The sequence below is a fragment of the Lepidochelys kempii genome, chromosome 21, assembly GCF_965140285.1.
Source record: "Lepidochelys kempii isolate rLepKem1 chromosome 21, rLepKem1.hap1, whole genome shotgun sequence".
Lineage (NCBI taxonomy): Eukaryota > Metazoa > Chordata > Testudines > Cheloniidae > Lepidochelys > Lepidochelys kempii.
The window spans coordinates 16,883,024-16,905,457 of NC_136400.1; the positions used below are offsets into that span (position 1 = coordinate 16,883,024).

The 22,434-nt window shown below is 55.5% G+C and overlaps 2 protein-coding genes across 5 annotated transcripts in view; both read left to right on the plus strand.

Annotated features, from left to right (window-relative positions):
- Positions 1-22,434, plus strand: part of CYB561D1 (cytochrome b561 family member D1) — a 433,261-nt gene that overhangs the window by 35,152 nt on the left and 375,675 nt on the right. The gene's annotated exons all lie outside the window — the stretch shown is intronic.
- The window catches only part of CPNE5 (copine 5), a 195,661-nt gene continuing 175,292 nt past the window's right edge, over positions 2,066-22,434 (plus strand). For 3 of the 4 annotated variants that reach the window (XM_073320008.2, XM_073320009.2, XM_073320011.1), the window contains exon 1: positions 2,066-2,285. In XM_073320008.2, coding sequence (XP_073176109.1) covers positions 2,179-2,285 — 107 coding nt within the window. In that variant the 5' untranslated portion in view covers positions 2,066-2,178. The remainder of the gene's footprint in view (positions 2,286-22,434) is intronic. The other variant, XM_073320010.2, reaches the window with a different exon arrangement.

The following is a 22,434-nucleotide window of genomic DNA, read 5'->3' on the forward strand; positions in this document are numbered from 1 at the left end:
AGATTCGCGCCTCCTTTAAGGCCCTCATATGTCACTGAGGCAGCCTACAGGGGTGCTAACGTGAGGCCATAGCGGCTCGTGGCCTCAGTCAGATGGTAGCGGGCCGACTGCTGCCCACGCAGCTGATGGACTGTGCCGGGGGGGGGGGGGGGGCTCTCCCCTGTGGCGCGTACTGGCAGGGGGGAGCTGTGCTCTCACAGAGCTAACCTGGCTCCCCAGGATGGGTTGGTTGCAGTGTCACCTGGTGGCGTACGGCAGAACTGAGCTCTGCAACCCGAAACCAGTGCCCAGAATCTGTTCCTGGATGCTAACCCCAAGGGGGGAGGTCCCATCCTTGCCAAGAGCCAGCGCAGCTGAAATGATAGCAAGGGCTAAGCACTGGCGTAAAGGCCTTTGTCCTGGACTGGGAGCTGCTGGGATAGGTGCAAGATCCAGAGCCCAGAGCTGCTACTGCTGATCTCAGCAGTGCTTCTTCCCAGGCAAAGGGAATAAAACACTCCCTAGAGATTCACATCCAACACAGGACTAATGTACATCAGTCCCCATGGAACCGGATCCTGCAGCGCCTTGCTCTTGTGAGTAGTCCCAGTGGGCCCAATTCTCTCACCCCAGGTGTAAATCAGGAATAAGCACTGAAGTCAATGGGGTTATGCCAGGGTAAGTGAGAGGAGAATCGGGCCCAGTGGGACGACTGGAATAAGGCTATGTAGGATTGGGCCCACCAAAACTTGGCACTTTTAGACAATACACCTGCAAGTCCATCCCTGACGTGAGCAGCCCCACTGACTCTGGCAGCTACTCGGGGGGGGACGACGACACGGACGAGTGCTTCCCAGGTTTGGCCCAGACACCCAGGGTGGGGAAGTCTCTTAGAAGGCAGGTGCCCGCCCCACAGCTGGCATACACTGGAGTGGTCCCATGAAAGTCCCTGGACCAGATCCTTAGCTGGTGCAAGTCAGTGTCATTCCACTGAATCTCTGGGACTACAGCGACTTACACCAGCTGAGAGTCTGGGCCCATCTACCCTGCCACGTTCCCTCTTGCCCCGTGCTCCTCACTTGGGTAGAGTTACAGGGATTTTAGCCCCAGCGGATTCTTGCTGCTCCAGCCCTACCTGCAGCAGAGTGGGCGACAGAAGGAAAGCAGGTGACTAGGGACCAACCCCCACCCCCAGTAATTCACGGGCGGGGGTTTGAGTCAGTGGGGAGATTTGCTAGTCTCCCTTGGCTTTTCCTAGCAGTCCATGGGGTTGCTTGTCCATCAGAGTGCAGATCTGGGGAGCAAGAATTGAGTGGGAGACTGCAGGAGCCCCTGAGCCAAAGGCCCCGGGCCAAGGCTGAACGCAGGAGGGAGCCTGAGTTTGCAGGACATGCGTGTGCCTTGTGCCCTGAGGGTGTTTGGTGCTGCTCCCCTAGATCCGGCTGGGGGCGAGGGGAATGGAAGGCAGGGCCTGTTCTCTGACTTAACCCAGCTCGCTGCCTGTCTCTCAGTAGCAACACAGGCAGAGACACACACAACAGATGTGAAATATACACAACCAACTCCTCCCTCATATATAACATACCTCCAAATGCACCCCAGTGACATGCCAAATGCACCCCCAAACTGACATGTCCCCCCCAAACACCTTCTCAGACATATAGACCCTCCCCCCATACAACAGCCACACACAGCACCCCCCCAAGGCCCCCAAACACAGCACCCCCCCAAGGCCCCCAAACACAGCCCATGCACACAGCAAACACCCCCTGGCAGAGGGCTCCCCCCTACAGGCACAGGGACCCTGGGCCCACAGCGAGACAGGCACCAGGCAGCACAAGGCCTGGCCCGGGGGCGCAGGGACCCCTCCCAGGTGCGGACCTGCCCCCAGCAAAGGCAGACCCACGCCCGGGTCCTCACACAGCACCCGCCGAAAGGCTCCTCCCCGCCCCAGCCCAGGGCTCGGGGCTCCCCGCTCCGCCCAGCCCGGCCGGGGGGCAGCGCCTCGGGGCGGGGGCTGAGGGGCGGAGCCGGGCAGGCGGCGGGCAGCGCTCCGGAGCCGGCCCCCCGGTGGTGCAGGCAGAGCGAGGAGCTGGCTGCGCGCCCGGCGCTGGCCATGCCCCGCTCCCTGCCCGGCTCTGAGCCCCCCGCAGCGCCCGGGCTGTGAGCGGGAGGCCCCGGGGGCGCGGCTGGACGCCCATGGAGGAGGCGATGGACAAGGGGGGCGACATGGCCTCGGTGAGCGACTTCGACCCCATGGCGGGCAGCATCCCGGCCACCAAGGTGGAGCTCACCGTCTCCTGCAGGTACGGGCAGCCCCGCCGCCGCGGGGATGGGCGCTGCCGCGGGCCCGGGGGCAGGGCGGGGGCCGGGAAAGTTTGTGCCCGTGCAGGGAGCTCGCCACCGGCTGCCGCTGGGCTGGGGGGAGCAGGGGGTGCGAGCCCGCCGGGGCTGGGAGCAATGAGCCAGCCCCATGGGCGCTGGCACGAGGGGGCTGCCCGCTGCCGCCCCCCCCGGCGGGAAGTGTTTTTTCCATCCCAGCCAGGCTTTGCAGTTTGGGTCAATGGGTCTCTGCGCCCCCGCTATACGGGGGGGGGGGGTCCGAACCGCGGGGGGTCCTGGCAGGCGCGGATCTGGCTGGTGGCAGGGCCAGCCGGGGGGGGGGGGGGGCTCCCAAGGCCATGCCCCCCGCAGGGAGCCACTCTGGGGACAAAACTGCTCCCTGTGTGCGAGTGTGTATCTATGTCTCACTGCGTGTGAGTGTGTCTCGCTGTTCGTGTGTCTCTGGGTGTGTGAGTGTGACTCACTGGGGGTGCCTCTCAGTGTGTGTTATTCCCTAGCAGTGCATAGCTCTGGACTTCCTCCAGCACACTGGGCAGCCCTGGGGTGGTTCCCCGAGATGCCCAGCCAGCCCTGGCTGGGGGGACATGGTTGTTCTCAGAGTTGAAATCAGCAGCAGCCCCCATTGCTCTAGTACAGCTGCCCCCCCCCCCCGAGCCTGTGCACCGTACCCCCCCCCCCCCCACAACCCCAGTGTTTACTTCTCCAGGGTGCCTTGGCCAGCAAACCCAGCAGGCTGGCTGCAGAGGGGCCAGGCACCCCAGGGCGTTCCGATTCGTGCTCTCCTTGGCATGGGATCGGAGAGGAAGTTTCTTTGAGGGAGAAGCAGACACCTGGATTGCAGTCCGGATCCCTGGCGTGGCCTGGATCCGGTGGGAGTGGAAGGATCAGGGGTTGGGGTTTTAGTGCAGGATCCATCCTGCAGTCCTTACTCAGTCAAACAGATTCCTCCCTGTGTGCCCCCGAGCTCTCTGTGCACAGGGCCCAGCACCCGGGGATGGGCTCAGCCCTCTAAAGGAGGGGTTGGGAGCCTGCAGAGGAGGGCAGGGGGTGCACTGTCCTGTTCTGGGGAGGAGAGAAGCACATGGGACAGGTTTTTAAGGGGATTTTGGCACCAAAGTCCCAGTGGCTCCCATCTGGGCCAAGGTCTCTTACCACTGACTCCGCGGAGATCTCCCAGCAAAGACAGTGCAGCCTGGGAGTCCTCTCCTGGGAATCCTGCGGGTGTGGGCCTGCCAGCCCCCTGGCTTATTCAGCCTGAAGGAGACATCAGAAGGTGTCTGTCTCTCCTCCTGGAGATTTCCACCCCATCCCCTTCCCCCGGGGGCAAGTGAGTGGGGGCCCCAAATGATGATCCGGGCAAAGTGTGCCAGGCACCAGCAGAAGCTGTGTCCCTGTGAGGTGCTGGGTTTGTCTGACAGGTTAATGCATGGGCCAGATTCCAATCTCAGTCCACGCTGGTGTAAATCCAGAGCAACAGAGTTACTTTGGATTTATGCCAGTGTATCCCAACCATGATCTCAGTTATCCTGGTGTAAATCTGGAGTAACTCCATTGTAACTCCTGATTGACATTGGGGAAAATGAGAGAATTGGGCCCAGTCATTCCGGATTTACACCAGTGACTCTCGGAGAGCAGTCTCGCCCCAGTGCGTCTATGCTCAGACTTAACATGCAGGGAGTAAGTGGGGAGCCTTAAACTGCTGTGGTCTGTTCTGAGCCTTGTTCTATGTGTGCCACGCTCAGTAAGCAGCTTCATCCCTAATGCTATTTAGAACAAGAGACAGGCCTTTTCTTCCTTTGCTGGTTGAGATTAAAGAAGGAAAAATTTGTGTAGAAGAGAGAGAGTGAGCCTGGTGTAAACAGGAGCAGCTCCATTGGCTTTGGCTTACCCCAGCCAAGAATCATAGAATATCAGGATTGGAAGGAACCTCAGGAGGTCATCTAGTCCAACACCCCTGCTCAAAGCAGGACCAATCCCCAATTTTTGCCCCAAATGGCCTTCTCAAGGATTGAACTCACAACCCTGGGTTTAGCAGGCCAATGCTCAAACCACTGAGCTATCCCTCCCCCCAAAGGATTGGGCCCAGAACCTGGGCCAGCCACTCCCGGCTCCCCTCATTCCACAGTGGCACGGGAAGTTCTTTTCCTCATGCTGCTATTTTAGCAAGTTCTGATATTTCTTTGCAAGAAGCCCCAGCAGGTGCTTCCCCCTGGTTGTTTTTCTCCCTGCACTTAGAGCTGGAGCTTGCCTGGGCGTGTGTTTGCGTCAGGCATTGCCAGGCGGAGATAAGCCAGACTGCAGGAAGAGGGGCACCCTCTAACCTGGTGGGGAAGGCTTTACTGCCAGCACCTGCCTTGAGCCAGCCCTTCTGAGCAGCATCAGGACGTATCCAACTCCTGCAAGACGGAGCGTGGAGCGAGGCTTAGGAGACCTGTATCTGGAAGGGCACTGTATAGGTAGAAGGATGCTCTTGTGATCTATGTATCCCCACACACTGCATCCATCTATCTAGATTAATCTAATCTAATCTATCTCAGAACTCCTGGATTCTGTTATCAGCTCTGACACTGATTTCTTGTGTGGTCTTGGACAAGTCCCAGACCTTCTCCGTGCCTCAGGTTCCACACCCTCCCTGGGGGTTGGTATGGCTGAGTTCCTGCCTTGCATGGGTGCTGCGAGGATTAGTTAGTCAATGTCCATAAAGCGCTTTGAAGATGAAAAGCCCTGTGGAGGTGCTAAGGATTATGCTCATTCTTTGCGTCCCAGCACTGAGGTTTTGCTCTGTGCTGCAGCGGGGACTTTCTGGGAGCTCGGTTTACGTGGCCTAGCAATTGAGAGAGCTATGGAAGTTTCAACAAATCCCCAAAATTATTGGGGTGTGGGGGTGGGCAAAGGAAATTTAAATTTTCAGTTGCCAAAAACAGGAAAAGAAATCAGTTTTCAATTTTTTGACAAAATACCTCACAAACATTCAAAGAAGAAATTTGGCAAAAATGAAAAAAACCTTTTCATCAAAACGGTTCACAGGCAGAAGAAATCTTTTCCTGACCAGCTTTCCCACTGTCTGCCCACTCTCCCACCAGTGGGATTCACTGGCCCTGGTGTCCACCACTCCTGCAATCTGCCCTCCGGGTGAGGCCTGGATCCAACTGCTGCCTTGGGTCCCGTCCGCACTAGCAAAATGACTCTGTTCCCAGACTCAGTTGGCAGGTGGCTGGAATGTGTCATGGTCCCATCTACACAAGCAAGGCTGAATGGTAATAGTCCTTAGCTCTTCTCTAGCACATTCCATCCCAAGATCTCCAAGCGGTCTACAGAGGAGGTCAGTTTCATCTTCCCCATTTTACAGATGGGGAAACCGAGGCACCGGGAGACTTGCCCAAAGTCACTCAGCTGTGACTAGAACCAGGTTTCCTGAGTCTCAGCCCAGTGCTCTAGCCACTAGATAACACTGTCTCCCATGTGGTAAGTGTGTCATGGCGCTGGGATGTTGTAACTGGCCCTGGAGGTTTTGCTGCTTCTCACTACTGAGGTGGTGGAACCCCGCAGTGGAGGAGCTGGGTTTTGCAGCTAGGGGGGTGAAGGGTCATTGGTGGGGGGCTGGAGAGTGAGTGAGGTCTGCGCTCACTGGGCTGCGCTTGTTCCTGTCCCATGGGGCTGGGCCCAGCTCCCCAGGCTGGGTGTTGTGGCCTGGCGCACAAGGTCACCGTGCCGTTCAGGGTTGTCGTGAGGCTCTTCAGCCCCAAGTGTAGGGGAGGGACAGTCAGTCCCCACCCCATTCCTGCCTCTGGAACCCAGGTTAGACACAAGCTGAGCATGGACATGAGCCTCCGGGGAAGGAGCCACCCAGGCTGTCCCGGGCACCCCAAGGCCCAGGGCTGGAAAAGCAGGGGAGTCGGAGTCAGCGCTGAGGTGCGCTGGCTCAGCTTTCGGTGCTGGGAGTGCGCGGGAGGGTCCGGGACTGGTGCCACAGCGGGCTTGAGTCAGGAGGAAGGGGACTGACAGAGCTATTGGTTTGGGGACAGAGGACTGGAAAAGCAAGAGGAGCTCTTGTCTGGGGGTTGGTCAGGATGGAGGGGCACCGGCAGAGCTGGGCAGGGGGAGCCCAGGGCTGGGGCAGCAGGGGGCTGCGGGTTGGGGTGGAACTTGGAAGGACACCGGCAGAGCTGGGCAGGGACCCAGGATGGGCAGTACACAGTTGTCAGGGGCTTGAGGAGCACCGGCAGAGGGTCTGGATTAGCTGGCACATGGCTCGAGCTATCAGCTTCTCACTGTGCTGAGCTCCACGGAAGCAGGAGCCAGTGCCACTCAGTTCGGCAGCAGCCTGCTCCTCGCCATCCCCTCAAGCCGCTCTCCGTGACTCCCCCTTTCGAGCCCAGCTGTAACCGGAACCTTCACTAGACTGCATGAGGGCAACGGGCATTGCCGAGTCCACCACGCGGTGACGCCCCAGCATGTGGCTGACCGTGTCAAGGGGTCAGCAGACCAGGAAGTGATGTGGGGTCCAATCCAGGCCCCGCTGAGGTTGATGGCTTCCCATCATTGGAGGAGGGGAGGCAGCGTTTTAAAAAGATTATTTCAGTGCATTTCTGTGCTGAGTCCATCCTCGAGTCTGATTAGCGGGGCTGGTTGGAGCAGGATTCTGTGCTGACCTTCCATGGGGAGAAATAGTTTGTGCATCTTTATGATCTGTAAAGAATGACTGAACTTTTTAACAGGTTTCAGAGTAACAGCCGTGTTAGTCTGTATTCTCAAAAAGAAAAGGAGTACTTGTGGCACCTTAGAGACTAACCATTTTATTTGAGCATGAGCTTTCGTGAGCTACAGCTCACTTCAAAGATTTTTCCCCTATTTGTTTTTACTATCAAGTTTTTCATGTTTTTTGCTGGAGGTCTTCTCTGGAGGACCAGAGTGTGACCTTTCTCTTTAATGGAAAGGGTGGAGTTGTTTGGCTCTTTGGCTCTTGTTTGGCTCTTCCTCCCAACTGTGTGCTAGGCCTTTGCGTTAACAAGGTACGAATAAAAAACAAACCCAAAGAGTCTGAAACAGCCTGAGTTAAAAATCCCTTCCCCCTCTCAGTGCTCAGAGGTACCTGTGATGACTTAATCCTGCCAGTTCTCTGGTTGTCCATAGAGACATCCAGGAAAACCAGAGTAGACGAGACTTGAATTTCAAATGTGAAAAACAAGCAAGGGAAAGATAATTTTTTAAAAAAAGAACACAGAGATAGACAGACACCCCCACCTTGACACACAGACAGACAGAAAGATACAGACCTTTTAGGCTTCCTTTGTCTGTGCTCAAGAAGCCAAGGATGGCGCAGCCATCAATCCCTCCTCCCCCTGGCGTGTCAGTTGTCCCTCAGTTTTCAGTGTTGCTTTGCAGTTTGCCTATGACAGTGGCTCATTTGCTGCTGACCTTTCCATTTCTAGCAACAATCAACAGTAGACATTCTGTGCCAGATTCAAATGGCTTTAAAGAGGGATTAATTGGGGGCCTGAATACATTCAAACGGACTCTTTCGTGCCCCACTCTTCGTCACAAGTGATGGATTAGCTGTTCCTGGGCTGCTGGAGCTACCTCGTGTTGTTGACTTGCAGCAATCGGAGCAGCGTAAGGAACAGATACGTTGTCTGCCTTGCCCAGTCAGAAAGCCGCTCGCCCACATAACTAGTTTTTCTTTTAAAGCACATTGTGTCGGAAGCGTGTTTCCCCTTTAAAGCCTAGCGCGTCGCCATGGGAAATCCTGGCTCCTCACTGTGGATGTGCTGTCTTCCAGCTCAGATTGCTGAATTCTGCTCAGCTGTTGCCTTGCTTACATAACACCCCGGGATGCAACAGCCTTCCCTGTTCACCTTTACTGGTATTATAGGTATTCCTTCCACCTGTACAGCAACTTTCTCCCAGTGCTGTGATTGCAGGCTGGGATTGCTACCCCTAGTGACAAATGGGGAAACTGAGGCACAGAGCAGGGAAATGACTCATCTGAGGTCACATAGTGAGGGCCAGATCTTAACTGGTGTAAATGGTGTAACACCACTGACTTCAATTGACAGCAGCTGAGGGTCTGGTCCTTTCAGCGGCAGAAAGTCCAGGTCTGAATGCTAGTCCCTTGCGCTAACCGCTCAGTGCGGCTACTGCACAACACCTAGTGCTGTGCAGGAACCATCTGTGCCTGCAGGGCTTCTCCCTTGCACCCTGAAGTAGGGGCGGTGTTTCATTCGTGTGCTAGGTTACCAATGGCTGCTTTGGCATACACCCTTCCAGCTTTGGCATCTAAGTAGAACAGACAACGGCCAAAATTTCCAAGGATGGGCTGGAAGGAATTTCCTCATCTGTCATTCTACCATTGCACAGGACAGCTGCATTTCGGGTGGGCGGTGTCTGTTTGCCGTCTTCCAAGCACTGATCCTTTAGCAGGATGCAAGACGAGATGGCCTCACTGGGAGGTTGGACCGGGGAGCGCATTAGGGCTCCTGCTCTCCTGTAGGAGGTGGGCTGTCAGATCACGTGGTGTGGTGCAGGGCCAGGAACTAGACAGAGCAATGACCTGAAAGCCTCTGGCAGGAGGCAGGAGCCCATCAGTCCTGAGCCAGCCCATGTGGCCAAGTGTGGCTTTGTCTCCTGCTGGTGGCTGGAACATGTGGAATGGTTTGTGAGACTGTTGCTGCCCCTGTGCTCACAGGGCTGGTCCGTAGCTCAGGCAGCAGGGCCCCGCCCAGGTGCACTCTCAAGGGATGGGCCGTGTGTGTCACAGCGGGGAATGTGGAAGGGGTCAGGGAGGCAGGCAGTGACGGTGACTTTGGTGGGCAAACCAGCCTGAGGCCAGGAATGCAGCAGGAGCTGTGGAGAGATGAAAGGTCAGGGTGGTGAGGAGGGGAAGGGACTGTGGGGAATATTGGGGCAGGTGAGAGCAGCCAGGGCTGTTTGTCTTTGCTGCTCCAAGCTGCAGAGGTGGGTTTTGTTTCCCAAATGCCTTGACTCAGATCTGCTGACAGTCACTGGAACTCATGCTCCTAGATTGCCGGAAGCCTCTGAGTGATCCTGCTTGCGGGGAGAAGGGAAAGGATATTTCACTGATGCAATTAAAAAGCAGGCAGCCAGAGCCCTGTGGTGAATATAAATTCCAATCCATAATGTACAATGCCCCAAGCTAATAGATTTTAATGACAAATCACAGCTGAGGAGCAACAGAAAGCAAACCGGCTGTTCTGGGAGCCACCTAGCTCCTGGGCAGAGGGGAGCCAGCACCCAGCCCAGAGAGAGGACTGTGACAGGCTGAGTCATTTAACCGGGGCAAGGCCTCAGGCAGCATAATTTGGTGTCGCTCCAGGGATTTACACCAGCTGAGGATCTGGCCTGATGTTTTCTGTGGGGATGGATGGCTTGTGGGGACTGGGAGTGAGACCAGCCCCCAGGTTACAGGCTCCAATCCAGTGTGCGCTGATGTGGATGGAAGCTGATGCCATCCGGCGCCTGGTTGGCAGATCTCAGTCCAGTCGCTAATGGACACACATCCACGTCACCACAGCGACCAGCATTGATGGCGCTAATTGTTTCCGGGCGGGAGTCCCAGCAGAATGGCCATGGAGCCCGGACCCCCTCTCACACCTAGACGGGGGGGGGCCCACCGGTGAGGGCTAAGCACAGGGCAGGATAGCTAGCCCTGCTGTGCTGTACCCGTGCTGTAAACACAGAGTGTGTCTGTCCCCAGGGCTGCCAATCAGACCCTGCCATGACAACCAGAGCAAAAGTAGCGGAGAAAGGGGCCTGTAGCCTCCCTTTCCAGGTGTAGCCTGGCAGGGGCCGGTGATGGTGAGATAGCAGGGGGTGTGGACAAAGCAGGTAGCAGCCCTGCCGGGGTGACAATGTCTTGGGGCCTGATTCTCTTCTAACTTACACTGGTATCTCCAGGGCAGTCAGTGGAATCACATGCATGTAGGACCAGGGTCAGTGAGAGAGGAATCAGGCTGCTCGAATCCAGCGAAGAGCGAGCTTCACAATGGGCCAGACCCACACAGCTGGTGTAAATCACTGCGGCTCCATTGACATCAATATCGCTACGCTGGTTTACACCAGCTGAGCATCTGGTCCAATGCCTAGAGCTTTGGGGAAGTCCCTATAAGACGGAATGCTCTCCTGGACCTTATCGCTCTGATTGGAGGCTGCAGCCTGGCTGGGACTCAGGTGGGCTTCTGCCGATAAGTGCAGTCTGGGCCCAAGAGATGCCGAGGTCTGGGAGGAATGAGGGCGGGCCCTAGCTGAGCTTTCTGGGGATGTCCTGCCCATGTCGGGTCCAGCCTGAGGACTGAGGGAAGGTCCATCCCCAGCAGACCTACAAAGTTCCTCCTAACCCCACGCCCCTTGGCTCTCCCCTGCGCTCAGATAGCCATCTCCACTGAGGAACAGAACGGGTGCAGCGTGGAGACTGGCAGAGCTGGGATCTGGCCTGGAACCGTCCCAAAGTTCTGGAGGGTCGGGATCAGGTGTTTGGCCCTACCTCAGCTTTACATGTGTGAGTGAATTTCAGGCTAGCCTGGGAACAGCCGTGAAGCCCATTGGGGTGTCAGTCGGTCCGAGTCCCGTTTCTGCATCTCTCGGCAGCCTGGGCTAGCCTCACGCATTGCCTCCAGCTCAGATTTTGATTCCTCAGCTGTAATATCGGCTGGGAGCAAATGGAGACAGAGTTGGGGGATTTCTCCAGGGACGCCGTTCTGGGTTCGGGGGTCCTTGGTGTGGGGGGAGCTGCAGGGGAGGAGGCTGAGGTCTAGGCAGCTGAGGGACACCGTGTCTGCAGAGCGGCGAAGGCTGGGAGTAGCAACGCTGTCTACGGAGGCTGTAAATCAGACACGGGATGCCCATTGATTCTGTTCTACTTGTAAGTAAAAACTACAGGGGCACTGCCTAACCCTGGAGCTGGCAGGGCCCCAGAGCTGAGCAGCCCCGCATGGGGCCTCTAGACAGGATTAGAGCCTTTCTCCGAAGGCTCGCCTCAGCGCCCACCAGACAGGTCCGCATCCTCTCGCCAAGGCAGCAACCCAAGCAGCACACGCCCGCTTTCGCAGTGCCTCTGGCCGCAGAACTCACCCAACCATTCATTTGTTTAGCAAGTCGGATAATTAGCTCCTTATATCTAACCCACAGGGTATGTTCCTCTTGTAACAGTGGCTGGGTAGGAAGCTGTTTTCGTTTGGGGTTTTTTTGCCCCAGGAAGGAGTAAAGATACAAAAACCAGAATAAGATACATTATTTCCGCTCTGCAGAAGTTGGATATTTTTCTAACCCTGCCTGTATTCATTGTGATTATATCACATTGCCGTAATTCACCTAGAGCCTGCTTCTTAAGAAGTGTTTGGGATAAATGATTCCATTTCATTGGGGGGGTGTGTGTGGAGAACTTGAGAAGAATTTCAGATTCTGAACACATTTACGACCTGAAAGCTCCCCCCTCCTTCACTAACCTCTAGTTATGGAATTAGTCTGGTGTTAAACTTGCTCCCTGAGATCAGAGTCAGGCCACGTGCTTGGTTCTGATCTCACTTATTCTGGCGTGAACCGAGAGTCACTCTGTAGAGGTCACTGAAGTAGTTATTGGTGTAACTGGTGTGAGAGCAGAATCTGGCAGTCTGTGGCTACACTGATTTACACCAGCTGAGGATCTGGCCGATAATTTTTCCTCCTGTCTCTTGTGTGTGTCCGAGTTCCTCACATGCTGATTGATGTCTGCTTTGCCACTGTAACGAGCGAAGGAGTTAATTCTGAACCCCCCTCCTGTGGACATTGCTGGGTCAGAAAGAGAAGGGGCTTTGGCTGGAGCTGCACAACTTGGCCTTGGTTTTCACAAAGAAAAACGGGTGCGGGAGCCAAGAAACTGATGTCAAGTGGGATTTGTCCAGTTTATTTGAGATTTGATTTGATTTTGTTCTGTTAAGGACCTGGACTGATGGATTCCCCCCCACTTTCCTCTGCTTAGCTTCTTGCACTACCCCTAATCAGCCTGCCCCTTAGGAGAAAAACAAAAAATCAGCCTCCCTAACCAATCATAGGTGTCAGAGTAACAGCCGTGTTAGTCTGTATTCGCAAAAAGAACAGGAGGACTGGTGGCACCTTAGAGACTAACCAATTTATTTGAGCATGAGCTTTCGTGAGCTACAGCTCACTTCATCGGGTGTGTTTGTTTCTTTAAAATTCCACTTTGTCCAGACCCTTCCACACGGGACTCAATAACAGAGCACCCCCTGCTGCAGAGGCCGGCCCTGGAGTAGCTGGGATCTTTCTGGGAGCAGCCAGCGCTCCTGCACCTTTCCCTTCCTGCGCCCCCTCCTGGCAGAGGCTGGTATTTGAGTCCCTGGGAGTCCCTTACAGCCGGTGTCCCTGAATTGTGCCCCGCAGCGCCCCCTGCTGGTGGATTTTGGGACTGAAGAGCACTGCTAAGAGCTCTCCATGGACTGACTCCTAGAATCATAACAGAGACAGAAGAATCATAGAATCATAGAATATCAGGGTTGGAAGGGACCCCAGAAGGTCATCTAGTCCAACCCCCTGCTCAAAGCAGGACCAATTCCCAGTTAAATAATCCCAGCCAGGGCTTTGTCAAGCCTGACCTTAAAAACCTCTAAGGAAGGAGATTCTACCACCTCCCTAGGTAACGCATTCCAGTGTTTCACCACCCTCTTAGTGAAAAAGTTTTTCCTAATATCCAATCTAAACCTCCCCCACTGCAACTTGAGACCATTACTCCTCGTTCTGTCATCTGCTACCATTGAGAACAGTCTAGAGCCATCCTCTTTGGAACCCCCTTTCAGGTAGTTGAAAGCAGCTATCAAATCCCCCCTCATTCTTCTCTTCTGCAGGCTAAACAATCCCAGCTCCCTCAGCCTCTCCTCATAACTCATGTGTTCCAGTCCCCTAATCATTTTTGTTGCCCTTCGCTGGACTCTCTCCAATTTATCCACATCCTTCTTGAAGTGTGGGGCCCAAAACTGGACACAGTACTCCAGATGAGGCCTCACCAATGTCGAATAGAGGGGAACGATCACGTCCCTCGATCTGCTCGCTATGCCCCTACTTATACATCCCAAAATGCCATTGGCCTTCTTGGCAACAAGGGCACACTGCTGACTCATATCCAGCTTCTCGTCCACTGTCACCCCTAGGTCCTTTTCCGCAGAACTGCTGCCTAGCCATTCGGTCCCTAGTCTGTAGCTGTGCATTGGGTTCTTCCCTCCTAAGTGCAGGACCCTGCACTTATCCTTATTGAACCTCATCAGATTCCTTTTGGCCCAATCTTCCAATTGGTCTAGGTCCTTCTGTATCCTATCCCTCCCCTCCAGCGTATCTACCACTCCTCCCAGTTTAGTATCATCCGCAAATTTGCTGAGAGTGCAATCCACACCATCCTCCAGATCATTTATGAAGATATTGAATAAAACCGGCCCCAGGACCGACCCTTGGGGCACTCCACTTGATACCGGCTGCCAACTAGACATGGAGCCATTGATCACTACCCGTTGAGCCCGACAATCTAGCCAGCTTTCTACCCACCTTATAGTGCATTCATCCAGCCCATACTTCCTTAACTTGCTGACAAGAATACTATGGGAGAGCGTGTCAAAAGCTTTGCTAAAGTCTAGAAACAATACATCCACTGCTTTCCCTTCATCCACAGAACCAGTAATCTCATCATAAAAGGCGATTAGATTAGTCAGGCATGACCTTCCCTTGGTGAATCCATGCTGACTGTTCCTGATCACTTTCCTCTCATGCAAGTGCTTCAGGATTGATTCTTTGAGGACCTGCTCCATGATTTTTCCAGGGACTGAGGTGAGGCTGACTGGCCTGTAGTTCCCAGGATCTTCCTTCTTCCCTTTTTTAAAGATTGGCACTACATTAGCCTTTTTCCAGTCATCCGGGACTTCCCCGGTTCGCCACGAGTTTTCAAAGATAATGGCCAGTGGCTCTGCAATCACAGCCGCCAATTGCTTCAGCACTCTCGGATGCAACTCGTCCAGCCCCATGGACTTGTGCACGTCCAGCTTTTCTAAATAGTCCCTAACCGCCTCTATCTCCACAGAGACCTGCCAGGATTAGGTCCCATGTGGACCATCTCCCTGGGGGCTCCTGGGGTCTAGTTATACACTGTGGTTGGCCTGTCTCCCCCAGATCCTGTGCTCCCATAGCCACTGCGTTCTGTAGCAACTCCTTTTGGCTCAAGTTGGTCCTGGGGCGGTTGGATCTTCCGAGCGGGGGTTCCCCCCAGCCAGAGCTCGGTCCCCATTTCCTGCAGCGAGGCTGGGACGGGAGTACTGAGAGTCCCCAGAACCAAAGCTCTCACACCGCTCTCTAGGGCAACGCAAGCGGGCAGAGGCTGACCCACGCCAGAGCTCCAGGAGTGGCGGAGAGCTCTTCCGGAGCTGACGCTCCCGTGCTAGACCCTTCATTGCCTCCTGCCAGCTGGTGCTGGGCTAGGCCAGAGCTTCCCCATAGTCTCTGCTGCTGTGTTCTTCTCTTCATCCCTTCTGGCTGACAGGCCTGCTCCTGGAGCAGCTCAGGATTCCTACATGGGGCCCTGCGGGGTCCCGCTGAGCACGGGTCCCTGTTGGAGCGCGTCGGCAAACATGCTGAGGTACATACACATCATCCCTGTGTTTTCTTTCTTCCGATTGCCCTCTAGGTGACTGGAATGCCATCAGCAGCCAGCCAAGCTGGCCAGTAGCACATGGTTCCTAAAGAATAAATTCCTACATGCATTAAGGACATGGTCCTGCCGGGAGCTGATGTGGATGTGCTCAGCACCTCTCTGGATCAGGCCCCTAAGAAGTGCCTGAGGAAGTGGCCAGTGAGTTATTGACGTACAGCAGCCTGGCGCTAAGAGGGATGGGGGAGCTGGGGCTTATCTCTGCTCGGCTGCATTTGCAGAATGACTGGAGCTGGGCACAGCATCTCTGGCTGCCACTTTGCCCTTGGTAGAGGCATCTGGGCGCTAGGAGTATTTTTGGAGAGCCCCGGAGATAAGGGGAGGCCACGCTGAGGAATCTCGTCATCCTGTCTCTGCCCAGGGCTGATCAGCCAGTCGGTTAAGGAGACGGCGGCCCGGCTTCCAGAGGTTCTTCCCCATTTGGCCACAGGATGTTGGCTCAGTAGGTCGAAGGATTTGGCTTTGGTTGAGCTGGGTGCCCGGAAGGTCCTGGAGCCTGGAGCCCCCTGCTCGGCTACGGGGCGGGATGGCAGAGGTGCAGGCATGCTCAGCTGACACGACTGTCGCTCTATAGCTGTGCCTGGCAGGTGCCTGGCGCTCTGTGTGCTCAGCAGTGTGAGGGCAGGAAACGGACCCGGCATTTCCAGGTCAAGCGGAGCACTGGGCTTGTGGCTGAGGCAGAGCGCAGGGCCTCGGGCACTGCGGGCTCAATTCCTGGCTCTGCCCAGGAGTTGCTGGCTGACCGCGGGCGCTTGCTTGCGCTGCCCCCGGCCCCCAGCTCCCTTGTGCTGAGCTTGTCCATTTCCACTGTCAGCTCCCCGAGGCAGGGGCTCTTCCCTACGCTGGGATGTGCAGCACCGAGCTCAGTGGCTGTGATGGTACAAATAGAGCAAAGCTCCCCCAGCTCCCGGGGCCTTTCCCAGCTGCGTCCGGGGAAGAAGGAGCAGCAGGTCTGGGACAGTTCATGCACAGTTTGTGCACGGCCCAGTTAGGGGATCTCTGCAGCACCTGCTCTGGAGCTCAGCAGGCAGCTGTGGCCTGGGACCTGGGGGCCCTTCAGCTGCCCCCGCTGGTGAGCTTAGGAGCAGCTAAGGAAGGCGAGAGTCATGGGAGCACTCCACCCGCAACTGAGCTGCCCTGGATACGAAGAGCCTGGCGCTGTCCCTGGGCACCTCTCCAGCACAGGGGCTGTGGCGTCTGATCAGCCCGGTGACCTATGCTGTGGTGGGCACTCCCGTCAGATCAGGCCTCCCAAGGGCAAGTGGGGGAGATGCAGCCAACCCGCCCCTCCTGCCACTGCCGGCCGAGCTCCGGGCCCTGGTTCCCTAGCCTGCCCGCGTGTGATTAATGGGCCAATCTGTCTCAGCTAACAAATCAGCTGATGGCCATTACAGGTCTGGGGGCTGCTTGCCAAGTCCTGGGACATGCTCCGATGGGCTGATCTAATGCATCACATGGAGTGGGAGAAGAGGGGCAGGACTGAGCCATCAGCAAACAGCTCCTCCCAGCTGGGGATCCCTGGATGAGCTTCCCCAGAAACCAGAGCCCTCTTGGTGCTTTGTCCCTGCTGCAGCCCCATGTCTCCTGCTCTCCCCACTTGCCCTGGGTGGAATCACCCGTCTGCTCACAGAGGCCCCCGAGTCTCCCTGAGCCCCCTCCAGGCTCTCTGATGTGGGCATAGCTGCCTTCTGGTGTGTCCACCCCAAATCATAGAATATCAGTCTCCCAGGGCCTTCATGGTCCCCATCTACCTTCAGGATCTCCTCTCCTCCAACCACCCCCCACTGCCACCTCTCAGCTGCCTGCTCCCCCCACCCTCTCTCAAGGTCTGCACTGTAGCTGCTGCCCCAGGTCTCTGGAAGGGTTTCCCTGCTCCCCCTCCCCCCCCGCGCACTCCCCAAACAGTTCCAAACCCACCCCATCCACACTGCCTACAATCAGCCTTCCAGCCTCCCCTAGCCCAGTGTCCATGCTCTGTTTCCCCGCTGCCCCCTCGCCCAGCTCTTGCTGCTGTGGGCTGGGAGGCAGCTGTGTGGCTCCATGTCACTGGGTCACATCACATTGCTCAGGTTTAGACCCCCATTGTCACTGCAGCTCTGAGCACCCCTCCGAGCTACATTGCAGCCCCTTGGAGTAGCACCCTCCTTCTTTACACAGTGCCTGGGGTGTCCCCACTCAGCGGATGCTGGGCTGGCAGGCAAGTTCTGAACTGCATTGCAACAGCTATAGGTAACAGCACTCCCGGACGGGCCATCTGCAGGGATTGCACATGGGAACTGTGAATCTAAGAGTATCAAATGCTACTGCTGGAACCAAAGGGCTGGAAGACACTAGCAGACTCATGGACCACTTGCTGGAAGCCTCCTCATCTCTTCTTTCTCCCTATGAATGATTTCCACTGGGCTCTCATGAAATGCAGCCACCTCTAGAGTGGAGCACAGCAGTTGTTGAACAGCTGACAGTAACAACAGCCCAAGCAGGAAATGAATGAGAATGCTGCTTACCTGTACAAGAGATATCACAGGGGAGGAGAGCAATTCTCTGAGTAGAAGGCTGGACAGGGTTTTGTGGTTAACATCCCTTCTCAGGGAATTGAACTGGGAGCCCTGGACCCTACTGCCCTGCTCTAGCAACTAGACAGCGTTTCCAGGTGTGTGGATCATGGTGAAAACCACAAAACATACAATCAAAATCCCCGCCCCGGTCCTTCCGGCTCAGCTGATCTTAGCTGGAGGCCTTTGCAGTTCTCCGGGGCAGAAAGAAAACTCCTAGGGCTACTGGAGTGCAGCTGGCTGTGAATCGATGCTCCGAGCTGGAATGGCTCCCAGTCCTGATCGATGGGAGGATCAGATGCTGACAGAGCGACCTCTTGCTCTAATGAGAAAACCTCCTGAAACCTGTCTGGGCTAATTAAGAGATATGGTGGGAAACTCCAGCCCAGGGATGCCAGACCAAAGAACCTCTCAGCATCTCTCTAACTAGGCCTGAGGGCCTGACAGTGCTGAGCAGGCATAGGGTCCGGAGGGAGAGACAGCTCCAGGAAGAGGCACATCTCCTGGCCTGAGACGACCTGAAGAGTGGCTTAAAAATAGCCAGAAACCAACAACTGAAGGCACCACCTGGGAGCAGGGCCTAGCAGCCGAGACTCCTTGGTCCTAGTCCTGGCTCTGAGTCAGTGTGGTCTGGGGGTTAGGGCAGGGCGAGGGGATTGTGACTCTTGGTGGCAGAACTAACAAGAGTCACCAACTCATTTTGTGACCCTGGACTTGCCCCCTGTAAGTCAGTTTCACTGGCTGTAAAAGCAGATGATTGATACCTGCCTGCCAATGGGAGGTGCTCCGCAATCCCTGGGAGAAAGGTGCTACGTGAGTCCAGCACTACTGCCATCCCGTCCCAGGTCCAGCACCCTGAATCTTCCCAGCCAAAGCCAACAACAGCCTCAAGATCATTTCCCTTGCCCTGCGCTAGGTGCCGGGCAGCCGACAACTCTGCATCCTGGGTTTACGCCTGGGCGGGTCACAGTCGGGTTATCCAGGAGGCCAGACTAGATTATCGCAATGGTCTCTGCTGGCCTTGGGTCTGACCAATATGGCAGACAAATGTCTGGGAGGCAGGGCCGTGCTGTCCCCCTTTCACAGATGGGGAAATTAAGGCACCGAGAAGTGAAATGAGTTGCCCAAGAACACACAGCAAGTCAGTGGCAGAGCAGAGCTAGGAAGAGAACCCAGGAGTCCTGGCTCCCTTCCCCTCTGTTCTAACCCACTAGACCCCACTCACCTCCCAGAGCTAAAAATAGAACTCAGGAGTCCTGGCTCCAGCCCCTTCCCACCTTCATGGCTTCAGGCTCTGCCTTGATAAATAATCTGCAAATGAATATGTATGTGGTATAAGAACAGCCATACTGGGTCAGACCAAAGGTCCATCTAGCCCAGTATCTGGTCTTCTGACAGTGGCCAATGCCAGGCGCCCTAGAGGGAATGAACAGAACAGGGAATCCTCAAGTGATCCATCCCATCACCCATTCCCAGCTTCTGGCAGACAGAGGCTAGGGACACCATCCCTGCCCATCCTGGCTAATAGCCATTGATGGACCGATCCTCCATGAACTTATCTAGTTCTTTTTGAACCTTATTATAGTCTGGGCCTTCACAACATCCTCTGACAAGGAGTTCCACGGGCTGTCTGTGCGTTGTGTGAAAAGATCAGATCCTCTGCTAGCATTAATTGCCGTGGCTGGTAAATTGATGGGGCTGTACCAGTGTAGCCTGGCTGGGCATCCGGCTCTCTGTCTAACAAACATAGCACAGTGTGCTCTGAGCAGGCCCCCGATCCACCCCCATGAGTCCTGCTAAGCCAAGAAGAGCCATGCCCCTGATCTTCCCCCCTACACTGAAGTCTCTTCCTATTTGTCCATGGGGGGCTGGGGGGAAGCCAGGCCTGTGCTCGGGGACTGCAGTTGGGGGTCATAAGGTGAGGTCTTACCGTACTGCCCCCCCACCCCAGGTGTGTAGCTGACAGGTACAGTCTGTCCCTCGGCCGCCTCAGTGTCTGTGCAACGTGCCTCAGGTGGCATGTGGCCAGGATTCATCACTGAGTTTGGTCCACCGGTTGCATCGTTGGCTTCCCCAGGCTGGCTCCAGGGAGGGAGGGAGGGTGAGGCGATCGCTGATCCATGCCCCCCGCCCCTCGACAACTTGCCCAAAGTCTCTCTCTGCTGCAGCAGGGACTAGGACCCAGGAGTCCTGCTCTCCCTGCCCCCACCTTCTTCAACCATCAGATGTACCTTTCTGTTGGGTGGGTGAAGGAGTGAAAGGGGGGAGAGGGCGAGGGGTTCACAGCCCAGGTGGGAGGGACCCAAGACCCACAGTCTGGGGCAGGCCCTTTCCTCACACCTGTTATCCCTGCTCCTAACCCTGGTCTCCTGCAGGGACCTGCCTATTCCCTACAGGTTCCCACCCTACAGGCCACTTGCCTGGGGTCAGACCTGGCCCCAGCACCTCTCACAGGCGCCAAGTGGCTTCCTGTAGCTCTCCCCCCGGACCTGGGCCTTCCTGGAAGCTCTCTTCTCAGCTGAGCCGTGCTGGCTTCGATAATCACCGGCTCCCTAGTGGATCCGTCTCAGCTGGGAGGTAGCAGATTTGTCACAGGTATGGCTGCTCCAGCTCCCCTTAAAGGGCCAGCCCCCCCTGTTCGCCTCTCTCTCAAGTTAGCTCAGAGAGCCCTGCAGCACCCGCCTGGGGAGTGCACAGATCGTGGCCTATATTTCCTGAGCCCTAAGCCATTCAGCAGGGGCAGGTACAGGGGGGCCAGTCTCTCCTTCTCAAACCCAGCAGCCTGGTTTGGCGAGGGGGGAGTCTGTCACCTCAAACCACCAGCCCCCGGCTCCTGCCGCTGAGCCCCAGCCTGGAGGAATTATGGGGTCTGCAGAGCGACGCTGGCTTTGGACTGCAGCCTATCACCAGGCGTGTTTGCTGGTGTCCTGCACGTGGGGGCGATAAGCCGCTGGGATGAGCATTCGCGGGCTGGGAATGTCATTAACCCTCCTCTAACACCTGCTTGCTCCGCTGTCTGCTGCAGGGAAAGGCTCCCACTGACTGCAGGGAGCTTCGGGTCAGGCCCCGAGTCTCAGCCTGCTGCCTTCAGCACAGTGAAGGTTGGACAGCTGCCATGGGGCAGGTGGTCAGGGTTGGGCATGACGATGGGAGGGGATAGCAGAATGGAGCAGGGAGAAAACCCAGGAGTCCTGGCTCTGCCCCCACCAGCACCGCTCTCGGCGGCACTAATGAGAATGGACTTAAGTTGAAAAGTCCAGGGGTCAAAGTCTGCCGTGAATTAACCCTGCAGAGCTTCCCCGGTGGCAATGGGACTGCACAGCAATGGCAATGGGACCAGGCTTTGGGTCAGAACAACAACCCCATTAATGATGCTAAGCACACGGGGCTCCAGTAGCTGGAAGCAGTGGCAGCAGCAGGGCATGTGCCCAGCGCACTGGATTGACGATCAGGAGATCTAGGTTACTCCTAGCTGTGAGCTAATGGGTGACCTTGGGCCAGTCACTTCCTCAGTGTCTCCACCTGTAAAATAGGGATAATGAAACGGACCTCCTGGGTCATAGACTTTAAGGCCAGAGGGGCGACTGGCAAAGGTGTGACTGGGGAGAGACTTTTCAAGCCCCTCTCCTGTTTGTGGCTACAGCCTCATTGTTCTGCTGTCTCACAGTGGAGCTGTCTCCTGCAGCACCACCATGGCTGCTAACCCAGCACGGCGTAATTGGTTCTTCCCTGACTCAGTGAGAAGAAAGACTCGTGAACATCACACAGTGCAGCATCTCTTGAAGGTGTGCTGTCCACTCCCCACTTGCTACCCCAGAGGAGGGAGACACAAACCCGCTGCGGAAGGTGGTGCTGTTATACATTCCCACGTCTGGGTGCAGTGTGGTTGGCTTGTCACTTTGTGGCATCAAAACCATGACACTTTCCTGCACCCAAACAGCTGGCACAATGGTCCAGCTGCCATGCAAGAGCTGCACGTTCTGGTTCACCGAGTTTCCTTCTTGCCTTCTCAGGGACCAGAGGACGTTTTTTCAGTTCAGAAACAAATGCTGCAGCGCTGCGTACTATTTTACACAGGTGCACCCACAAAGACACAGCCTTGGAGACACAAAACACACACATAAGAACAGCCAGACTGGATCTGACCAATGTCCATCTAGCTCAGTCTCCTGTCTTCCCACAGTGGCCAGTGCCAGGTGCTTCAGAGGGAGTGAACAGAACAGGTAATCATTAAGTGATCCATCCCCTGTCGCCCATTCCCAGCTTCTGGCAAACAGAGGCTAGGGACACCATCCCTGCCCATCCTGGCTAGTAGCCATTCATTGACCTATCCTCCATGAACTTATCTAGTTCTTTTTTGAACCTCGTTATAGTGTTGGCCTTCACCACATCCTCTGGCAGGGAGTTCCACAGGTTGACTGTGTGTTGTGTGAAAAAATACTTCTTTTTGTTTGTTTTAAACACTTCCTTATTTACTTTCTCCACACCAGTCATGATTTTATAGACATTTGTCATATCCCCCCTTAGTCATCTCTTTTCCAAGCTGAAAAGTCCCAGTCTTATTAATCTCTCCTCATACGGAAGCTGTTCCCTACCCCTAATCATTTTTGTTGCCCTTTTCTGAACTTTTTCTAATTCCAATATATCTTTTTTGAGATCGGGAGACCAGATCTGCCCACAGTATTCAAGATGTGAGCGTATCATGGATTTATATAGATGCAATATGATATTTCCTGTCTTCTTATCTATCCCTTTCCTAATGATTCCCAAAATTCTATTAGCTTTTTTGACTGCCACTGTATATTGAGTGGATGTTTGCAGAGAACTATCCACAATGACTCCAAGATCTCTCTCTTGAGTGGG